The sequence below is a fragment of the Leucopleurus acutus genome (assembly GCF_964270905.1).
Source record: "Leucopleurus acutus genome assembly, chromosome: 20".
Lineage (NCBI taxonomy): Eukaryota > Metazoa > Chordata > Mammalia > Artiodactyla > Delphinidae > Leucopleurus > Leucopleurus acutus.
The window spans coordinates 44,070,259-44,080,981 of NC_139162.1; the positions used below are offsets into that span (position 1 = coordinate 44,070,259).

The following is a 10,723-nucleotide window of genomic DNA, read 5'->3' on the forward strand; positions in this document are numbered from 1 at the left end:
GCGCGGACAGGGGTAGCTCTTGCCAGTCCTTCGTCTCGGCTTCAGCCTTCGCCCGCCAGGCCGTTTCCCGTGACGCTATTGGAAGAACTGTGCACTGTGAGAGACTTCTCAGGATTGGCTGGGCCTACCCAGGACTTCTTCCAGGCGGCGGCGAAGAGACGCGGCGATTGGCCAGGTCTGGGAGCAGGGGGAGGGGCTGATATCCCAGAAGCGGCGGCGGCGGCGGCGGCTGCGGAGCCGGTGTGAGGCGGCAGACTGGGTTGTGGGACCCCGCAGGGCGCGGCGAGATGGAGGTGACTGGGTTGTCGGCGCCTACAGTGAACGTTTTCATCAGCAGCTCACTCAACAGTTTTCGCTCCCAGAAGCGGTACAGTCGCAGCCTCACCATAGCTGAGTTCAAGGTGTGGCCGTGGGGGCGGGGTCCTGAGGGGCGGGGCTAGTGTTGAGGAGGCGGGACCAATAAGAAATGGAGGGTCTTCCCCAGCGCAGGGAAGGGGCCAGAGATAAGCCGAGGTTGCAGAGGTTCTGGACTGGACCTCAGCGGGGCGGGGCCAGAGGGAACCTGAGGTTCCAGAGAATGGGTGCGGGGCCAGAGAAAAAAAGAGGTTGCAGGGAGTGGGGGCAAGACCAGAGGAGGTGGGGCCAGGGATAACCAGGTGGGTCCTAAATGGTAGGTCTCTTGGAGGAGCGAGGAATGGGTGATGGTTATTGATACAAAGGGCGGAGCCTCAGGGCAGAGAGTGGGGCCACTGACAGCCTTCCACCTCGTCCCCGCCTCCCCATCTTGTTATCCCCACAGTGTAAACTACAGCTGGTTGTGGGCAGCCCTGCTGCTTGCATGGAATTGGAGCTGTATGGACCTGACGACAAGTTCTACAGCAAGCTGGATCAGGAGGATGCACTGCTGGGCTCTTACCCCGTAGATGACGGCTGTCGCATCCATGTGAGGCCTCCCTACCTGGGATCCCTCCCCTCCGTTCATTTATTTATTCAATAGATGCTTGATGTGCTTTGCGCTGTGTGATAACCAAAATAGGCCCTAACCGCATGGAGCTCCCAGTCCAGCAGTGAGGGAGACAGACCCATCACCAGACATTGGCAGCCAGATTGGTCTGGACTGGGCTGAGAAAAGCCTAGGGGACTGGAGGCATCCAGAAGAGGTGCCTGACCCCACCTCAGGGTATCAGAAGGGACTTCCTGAAGTTAGGGATGCCTGAGTTGAGATCTGAAGGATGACCTAAGAGAAGAGGCAGGAGGGGCATTCCAGGCAGAGAGAACAGAGTGTGAGGTGGGTCAGGGTGAGCAAAGAGGCTCACATATTGGGAGAAGCCAGAACAGAGAGGACCTCTGCATGCATCAGCTCACATCATCCTCTCTGTCCTCAGTCTCCCCCGCACCCCCAAAACTGCAGACGTCCTAGCATCCCAGGTGAACTTTGCATGTGCTGTTCTCTGTGCCTGAATGTTTCTTTTTTCTATGCCCACATGGCTCACTCCTTCCTTCCAGTCTTTACTTAAATGTCACCTTCCGGGTGTGAGGGCTTCATTGCCCTCAGTATAAAATTTAAACTTCCTCCCTTTCCCACTTTCTTTGATTTTTGTCCTTCTCACTAATCACCTGTGGCATACTATGTATTTTTCTCCAATACCTGGAACAGTGCCTGGCACAGAGAGGATGCTCAGTGAAACATTGTTGAATGATGAGTTGAATGCATAAAATAATACTTGGAAAATGGCGTAATTAACCCTATTTTGTGGAAGAGAAAACTTAGTTTCAGTATGGAATTTACTTTCCCGAGGAGAGACTTAGCTAGAATTTTTACTTCAGTCTGCATGGCTCCAGAAGTTAGTGTACCCAGAGAACTGGGTCTTTTTTGTCTCTTTCAATTATTCATAACTGTTCACTGAGCATCCACATTATGCCAGGGATATAGCTGTGAATCAAGTCTGAGAAGGTCTGTGTTTTAGCTCTGTCCAGTGAGTGTGGTAGGCGTTAGCTAAATATTCACAGGAACAAATGTAAAGGGTCAGTGAGATGAGGGCCATGCAGGAGGAGATCACAGAGCTGGGAGATCCTATACTGGGGAGCCTGACCCATCAATGAGATCCAGGAGGACTTCCTGGAGGAGGTGCTGCCTGAACAGAGACCTGAAGTTAACTGAAGAAGGGGAAACCATGCTTCAGGAGGAAGGCACAACATGTGCAAACACTCTGAGGTGGGAGGGAGCAGAGTGGGGTACAGGGACTGAAGAGTGACCTGTCCTGTTTTGGTGGGAAGTGGAAGCCAGGGGAGGACTCTGAGCCAGGAGGGTCCTGGTCTGACTCAGGTGTTCACAGGCTCCCTCTGATTGCATGTGGGGAACAGACAGTGGAGGACAGAGGAGTAGGGAGACCAAGGAGGAGACTGCTTCCATAGTCCAGTTGAGGTTATGGGTCCTGGACCATTGTGGGAGCAGGTCGGGACTGTGCTGAGCCCATAGGACTGACTTTGGACTGACCTGGGCAGTCTCAGCCTTGGGATGCTGGGGGGTCAGGCAGGGCAGTGGCGTCCTCAAACAGGAGGTTTCACACATGGATTCAGGTATAGACAGGGTGCTGACTTCTGAGGCCATACAAGGAAAGTTTCCCAGAGGTGGAGCCTCTGGGGAATTTGTATTTTTTCTAAAATTCTTTTTCTGTTTATAAATATCACCCATATTTCTTTTCTTTAAATTTATTTATTTATTTTTGTCTGCGTTGGGTCTTCGTTGCTGCACGCGGCTTTCTCTAGTTATGGCGAGCGGGGGCTACTCTTTGTTGCAGTGAGCGGGCTTATTGTGGTGGTTTCTCTTGTTGCGGAGCACAGGCTCTAGGCGCGCGGGCTTCAGTAGTTGTGGCTCGTGTGCTCTAGAGCACAGGCTCAGTAGTTATGGTGCACAGGCTTAGTTGCCCTGCGGCATGTGGGATCTTCCCGGACCAGGGCTCAAACCCGTGTCCCCTGCATTGGCAGGCAGATTCTTAACCCCTGCGCCACCAGGGAAGCCCTCACACATATTTCTTGCAACAACGAATGACAGCAACCTCAAACTTAGAAAAAACCCTGATATAGAAAGTGGAAATTCTTAGTGATCGTTAGCCAGAAATAAGGGCCGTTTCTGTTTTGCCCAGTGACTCAGGCCAAACGCTTTAGGCTGTTCCTCACCCCTGTCTTTCCCTCACACCCACATCTAATCTGTCTGCAGATCCATGGGCTCCACCCACAAAAATCTATCCAGAATCCAGATTCTCCTCCCTCACTGCCCCCACCCTGGCCCAGCCTCCATCCTCTCCCTCCTGGACCATCACACAAGCCGTCTCCCTGCTCCCATCCCTGTGCCCCTCCATCTGCTTCCCACACTCAGCTGAGGGAGCGTGTAAACACTTGTGTCAGATCAGAGCCTTCCTGGCTGAGCCCTTCCCTGGCTGCATCTCATTCTAGGTAAAAGCCAAAGTCTGCAGTGATCTGTTGTGTCTCCCACTCTCTCCCTGGCTCACTCCACTGCCGCCGTGCTGGCCCTGCTGTTTCTCAAAGGAGCTAAAGACATTTCTACATCTGGGACTTTGTGCTTGTTCCTTCAGGCCTGTCTCAGACATCCCCTCCTTCCAGAAGCCTCTTTGTTGTATTTGTCTGCATAGAACCTTGTCGTCATCTGGTGTTTAATACCCATCTCTGTGCATTTGTTTCTGGTTGGCCTCCCAGCAGAATGAGCACTCCTTGAGGGCAGGGATTGATCTATTTTTGTACCGTGTCCCTAGTACCCAGCACGGGGCCCAGCTGGGTGCCTTGGAGGAGCTCAGCAGGTGATGAGTGAATAAATGTTGGGGGTGGTACAGAAGAGATGCACCAGGATCTGGAAGTTGGGGTCAGCCTAGGAGGGTCCCAGAGGTCCAGAGAGGATAGACACACTGCCCGGAGGGTTCACGAGCAAGGCCCGAGCTGTGCCCTTCAGTTCCAGTGTCCTGGGGCCATCAGTGATGTGGATGCCAGTATGTAGGGGTCATCTGGAAGCAGATGCAGCCTCCAGGGCCTTGGATGGGTGGTAGAGAGGGAGATGGCCATTGTAGACACCTGCTCTCACCCCTTCGGCTGGGCTCAGGGCAGGCAAGAAGGCTGGGGTAAAGGTGAGGGTAGAGTTATGTGGTTTTTCCGAGACGGGAGAGACTTAAATCTACGGAACGCTCCAATGTGCAGCCACACTCGCCCCCCGCAGCATCCCAGGCCTCTCTGCCCAGACCCTGATCCCCACTGACCTCCCTCCCCTCACTACAGGTCATTGACCACAGCGGTGCCCGTCTTGGGGAGTATGAGGACATGTCCAAGGTGGAGAAATATGAGATCTCACAAGAAGCCTATGACCAGAGGCAAAGTACGGGGTGCACAAGGAGGGGTGGGGGCTAGGGGAGGGGGTGGGGAGCAGACAGGATAGACGGGGACACTGAGGGCGAGTCGGTGGTGTGGGCAGTGGGGCAGGCAAGCGTGGGGGAGTGGAGGGGGCGGGGTGAGGTTGGCGTGGGGACAGACGGCTCATGGGAGAACAGTCGGGTGGACGGGCATGAGGTGTGAATGGAGGCTGGGGGGTGTGGCCGAGTGCAGGCAGGCAGACAGGGCCATGAGAAAGTAGAGGGGGCCTGAGAGGAAGGTCTGGGGTGTGTATGTGGGGTCAGATGGGGGGGCGGTCAGGGTCACACTGGGGGCACGGTGTAGGGGACAGAGCATGGTAGAATACGTGGAACCGACAGGACAGTGGGGTGCGGGCATGTGGGGACAGGTGAGAATGTGTGGTGGGGAAGATGAAGGTTTCCGAGCCTGGGTGGAGGCAAGCATGATACTTAAGGGACGGGAGGATGGGGTACCGCGAAAGACTGCAAGCAGGCACCTTCCCTTTAGTTTTGGGATTGTGGGGAGGCCCAGGGGTCCTGGGGAGAGGCCAGGGCTGTGGTGGGAGACTTGGGGGGCTTGGGTGACAGCCCTTCAACACCCAGCACGGAAGTGTTTCCCTCGGAGTGTTGGCCCCGTGCGGGTGGCAGATTATCTCATTAGGCCAGAGGTCTCCCAGGTGGTCTCCCATGTCTGACCCTCACCCCCTACCCCACCCACAGACTCAGTCCGCTCCTTCCTGAAGCGCAACAAGCTAGGTCGATACAGTGAAGAAGAGCGGGCACAGCAGGAGGCCGAGAGCTCCCAGCGCCTTACTGAGGAGGAGGCCCAGGCCAGTGCCATCCCCGTGGGCAGCCGCTGTGAGGTGCAGGCGCCTGGGCAGCCCCCTCGCCGGGGCACCGTCATGTATGTAGGTACGTGGCTCACCGGGGCCTCGTGTCCTGCCTTGAGGTGGGCAGTGCTGGGGACCCAGCCCTCAAGGGGATCTCAGTCCAGGAAGGGAGACGGACCCAGGGGCTAACTCTGACAGCCTGGTATGTTCACGGCAGTGAAGCGGGAAGCAGAGGCCACATGACCTGAATTGTGATGGAGGAAGTGGAGGCCAGAGGGATCAATTCTGAGGTGAAAGCCTGGGGCACAGTGGTCAGAGCTGAGATGGGGAAACAGGCAGAATTATTAGGCCTGTGATAGGGGAAGCACAGACCGAAGTGATCAGGGCACAGCTGGGCCATGGGCAAGGCTGGACTGTGCTGGGCCTCGGAGACAGGAGAGAGCAGTGTGGGGTTTTTTTGGGTTTTTTAATAACAGTTTTATTGAGATAAAACTTATATACCATAAAATTCACCCATTTAGGGAACTCCCTGGCGGTTCAGTGGTTAGGACTCCACACTATCACTGCCAAGGGCCCACATTCAGTCTCTGGTTGGGGAACTAAGATCCCCCTAGCTGCACCACACGGCCAAAAAAAAAATCACCCATTTAAAGAGTATCATTCATTAGCTTTTAGTTCACAGGAATCGTGTAACCATCACCAGAGTCAGTTTTACATTTTCATCACCCTAAAAGGAAACGCTATAACCATTAGCAGCTACTCCCCATTTCTGAAACCCCAGCGCCCCCAGTCCACATAGCTGGCTACTAATCTATGTTATGTCTCTATAGACTTGCCTATTCTGGAAGTTTCATTTAAATGGAGTCATATAATACGTGGTCTTTTGAGACTGGCTTCTTTCACTAGAACCATAATTTCAAGGATCATCCATGTTGTAGTATGTGGCAGTATTTCATTTTTTTTTATTACCGAATAATATTGCATTGTATGCAACACCACATTTTATTTATTCATTCATCAGTTGAAGAACATTTGGGTCCTTCCCACTTTTTGGCTATTACAAATAACGTTGCTGTGAGTATCCTTGTTTAAGTTTTTGTGCGGACATGTGTTTTTATTTCTTTGTACCTAGCAGTGGAATTGCTGGGTCACAGAGTAACTCTTTCACTTTTTGAGGAGCTGCCACACTGTTTCCACAATGGCTGCACCATTTTACATTCCCACCAGCAGTGAATGAGGGCTCCAGTTAATCCACGCCCTCATCAGCACTTACTATTATCTGTCTTTTTGATTACAGTCATTCTAATGGGTATGAAGTGGTAGAGCATTATGGTTTTGATTTGCGTTTCTGTGATGGCCAATGATATTGAGCCTCTTTTCAGGTGCTTAACAGCCATTTGTAGATCTTCTTTAGAGAGATGGCTTATTCAGATCTTTTGCCCAGTTTTTAATTGGGTGGTTTGTCTTTTTGTTGTTGATTGGTGTGTTAGGGCTGCCGTATCAAAGTACCACATACCAGGTGGCTTAAAAAACAGAAATTTGTTTCTCACAGTTCTGAAAGCAGGAAGTCTAAGATCAAGGCTTTGGCAGGTTTGATTTCTTCTTAGGCCTCTCTCCTTGGTTTGCACATGGCCACCCTCTCTGTGTGTCCTCACATGGTCTTTCCTCTGTGGGCTAGCACATCCCTGGAGTCTTTGTCCAGATAACCTCTTATGAGGATGTTAGTCAGCCTGGATTAGATCCCACCCTAACGGCCTTATTTTAACTTAGTTATCTCTTTAAAGGCCCTGTTTCCAAATGCAGTCACATTCTCAGCTACTGAGGGTTAGGGCTTCAACATGTGAACTTGCGGGGGACACAGTACAGCCCATAACAAGTTGTAAGAGTCCCTTATATATTCTAGATACAATTCATTTATCAGATATGTGATCTGCAAATATTTTCTCCCATTCTGTGGGTTGGTTGTCTTTTTACAGTCTTGATAGTGTCCTTTGAAGCACAAACATTTTTGGTTTTTATGAAGTCCAGTTTTTTTTTCTTTTTTTGCTTATGCATGTGGCATTATATGTAAGAGGTCAGTGCCTAATAGAAGGTCACAAAGATTTAAACCTGTGTTTTCTTCTAAGGGTTTTATAGTGTTACATATTACATTTAGGTCTTTGACCCATTTTGAGTTAATTTTTGGTTATGGTGTGAGGTAGGAGTTCAACTTCATTCTCTTGCATGTGGATATCTAGTTGACCCAATACGATTTATTGGAAAGACTGTTCTCTCCTCATTGAACTGTCTTGGCACCCTTGTCAGAAATCATTTGGCCATAAGCAGTGTGGGTTTTATGCTGAGCGAGACGGGCAGCTTTTGAGGAATTTGGGACAAGGCAGTGGTGCTGTTTCCCTTTGATTTTTACAGACCCCCTTTGGCTGGGGTTGTTGAGTGAATGGGGGTCAGGGTAGGAACAGGGAGATCAGTGAAGGGGGCTACCATATTGACGTGGGCAGGAGGTGGTGGTTGTCCTGGGTGGTAGCAAGGAGTGGTTTTTGCCAGGACAGGCTTTATACTCAGTGGGCAGGTGCGAATCTGGGGTGAGCTGCTTAAGGAGGTTTCATTGGGATTTCTCCCCTGGGCAGGACTTACAGATTTCAAGCCTGGCTACTGGATCGGTGTCCGCTATGATGAGCCGCTAGGGAAAAACGATGGCAGGTAGAGATCCCCCCTGTAGTGTCTGTGTGTGTGCCTGTGTGCGCGTATGTGTGCATTTATGTGTAAGTGCATACATGTACTACTGGGGGAGCCCAGCCATGCTGGCATCTGGAGTAGGAGCCCTCTGACACTGCCTTCCCCGTCATGCCCTGCAGTGTGAATGGGAAACGCTACTTTGAATGCCAGGCCAAGTACGGCGCCTTCGTCAAGCCATCCGTTGTGACAGTGGGGGACTTCCCCGAGGAGGACTACGGTTTGGACGAGATGTGATGCCCAAGGAAGGGCACCCCCCTGCTCCAGCTAACTCACCTATTGCCCTTCCCTGTGTGTGTCCATGGCCCTTTCTCCATGACCCCATTTTTATTTTATTCACTTGACCCTCGCCATTGACTTTTGAGACACATGTATTAAATTTGCCGGAAACCTGGGAAGTGTTTGGAAGACTCCGTGATTATGGGGGGGCTGGGGACAGCTGGGTAGGTGAGGGGAGGGAGAGGGGATACCCCTTGTTTTTAAGGAATATGTATATACAACTCAAAACTTGTTCCTATTTCATAGGCCAGAATTCTGTCTCACGGCTGCTTGTAGTTGCAAAGGTGGCTGGGAAATGTAGTTTTTATACTGGGTGGCCATTTCCTTGCCAAATATCAGAAGTTCCTCCAGCTACAGAAGCTGGGGAAAAGGGATATTGGGGTCAACAAGTAGTTCTACCACTGTCCCTGTGGGTGGGGGACCCGTTCACTTAATATTTAAAAGAAAAAAGAAATCTCAAGTCTTTAGAAGTAGCATGAGGCCCCTCACAGCATCGTAGAGCTGGGCAAAGAGGTCTGCGCCCTCAGGTATGTGACGTGTGCATGCAGCCCAGGCATTCTCGGGAGCCTGTTCCACCATGTGTATGTCTGCATGTGCAGTGTGACTCCTCATTAGCTCATTGAAGGGATTCCTGATGGAATGACTATTCGGGAGGTTCTACTTAATTGTTAAAATGACTTTATTATAGCTTCTGGAGAAGAAGTTGGCACTGGTGGGAGCAACCGCAGTAAGCAGAATAAGGTTGAAATGCTTGAGAGCTGAAGGGGTCCTTGGGGAAGCTGCTCACGTGCACATACAACCTGATGCATACATCCTCTCATGCCCACTGTAAGGTACGTGGACCCACTCAGATACACAGAACATTCACACACCTGGACTCATACTCAAACACACCGGAAACACAGACACTAGAGGTCACATGTGCAGAAATACAGTCAGTGCACAAAGATTCTGTCCCCCACACACAGGGGAGTCACACTTACAGGATACGCTCAGATTCACATCAAACACCCATCTGGGATAGACATACACCTACACACACGCGCACACACACACATCAATGAAGTTGTCGATCTACAAAACAAAACTGGTTACTTTATAAAAGGACTCCAAGGCTTAGATCCCTTTCACATGAGGGAGTTGTCGGAGTGAGGAGCATTAGAGGGGGTGTCCCCAAATTCTCAACCAGAATCTACCAACCTTAGTTCAGCCAGAGCTCAGCAGAATTAGCTCAGCATTGAGGACCTGAGGCTCACTTTAAGATCAGGCCCAGTGTGCACCCCCATGTGATGAGGCCAAAGAATAAGGGCAGGAAGACGATCACGTGCTCTCCTGGACACAGTGATCACCCAAAGTCATACCTCCAAGCTCCAAGCAAGGGTGACAGCATCAGTGTACATGAGGATTTGTCAAGCTGCAGTGGAAGATCTAAGCACAGACTTCCAGGGTGTGCTTTAATGCCTTCCAGCTGTCAGCATGGAAGAAGCTGTACCCATCAGAACATGGGAAACATTAAAATTTTTGATGACAATGGAAGGGATCATGCTGGTAATTTCTAATTAGGAAACCTACACTTGCTGTGTGAAAGTCAACCACAGTTAGGGATTGGGGAGGCACATTTTACAGAATGACCTGGTGCTTAAGCTTTAAGGGGTCCAGAAAGGAAGGGGGACAGTAGTCAATGTGTTAAGGCAATACCAGCTGCTGTAACAAATATCCCCCTACACACACAGTCCGGTGCAGATTTTCTGGTTGATTGACAGCAATCTCCATGATTCACACACCCAGACTCCATACTGGGGCTCCATCATCTTCATGTGCCTGGAATTATCTGCTTCCAGGTGGCAGATAGGAGAAGACAGTGTGGGGATGTTTCACCATTTTCTTTAAAAACATGTTCTACATGTTCCATTTCTGCTCATATTGTATTGATGAGTACGTGTCAGTCATGCAGCCATCCTAGATGCAGAGTGGGCTTTGGAACATACTCCTGGGCTGAGCAGCTCCCTCCCAGCCACTACTATGAAAATGGACCGTGGGTTTTGGCGGCTCCAGCATTGACCACCCTTTACCAGGTCCCCAGATCCATAACCTCAGGGGAAGCGGCAGGAAAGGGCCATGGGATCCACCAGGCCCATTAAATCCACCTGTCCCCCAACCAGCTGCCTGTGCCTGACCTGCACTATCCACCACCCTGCCCTTAATCCTCAGGTCAGTGCAGATGGAAGACACTGAATGTCCAGCACTCTTTCCCCACATTTTTTGAGTCCTCCCAATCCCCACTGTATGTCAGGCTTGATACTGGAAACACACTCATGAAATGAACACAGTACTGGCTTGGGAGTTGAAGGCAGACAAACATAATTACCAAACATTTCCTCTTTTTTATCTTTTTTTTTTTGACTGTGATATTTCATTATGAATAAGGTTGCTGGCAGTAGGGGAAGGGAGAATAAAATCACTAAATTTGCCAGGTGGTGCTGG

At 50.9% G+C, this 10,723-nt stretch overlaps 1 protein-coding gene across 2 annotated transcripts; it reads left to right on the forward strand.

The window, feature by feature from the left end:
- Nucleotides 1-209: 209 nt before the first annotated feature.
- Nucleotides 210-8,352, forward strand: TBCB (tubulin folding cofactor B; the record flags this gene model as incomplete). 2 transcript variants are annotated; one of them, XM_082863596.1, is made up of 6 exons in its annotated part: nt 210-401; nt 800-943; nt 4,288-4,384; nt 5,118-5,309; nt 7,855-7,927; nt 8,083-8,352. In XM_082863596.1, the coding sequence occupies exons 1-6, from the start codon at nt 288-290 to the stop codon at nt 8,195-8,197; spliced, it is 735 nt and encodes a 244-aa protein (XP_082719722.1). In that variant the 5' UTR covers nt 210-287. The 2 variants fall into 2 exon arrangements, with proteins under 2 accessions (XP_082719722.1, XP_082719723.1); XM_082863597.1 differs by lacking the exon at nt 8,083-8,352 and having other exon boundaries at nt 5,118-5,260; nt 7,855-7,911.
- Between the last annotated feature and the right edge of the window lie 2,371 nt (nt 8,353-10,723).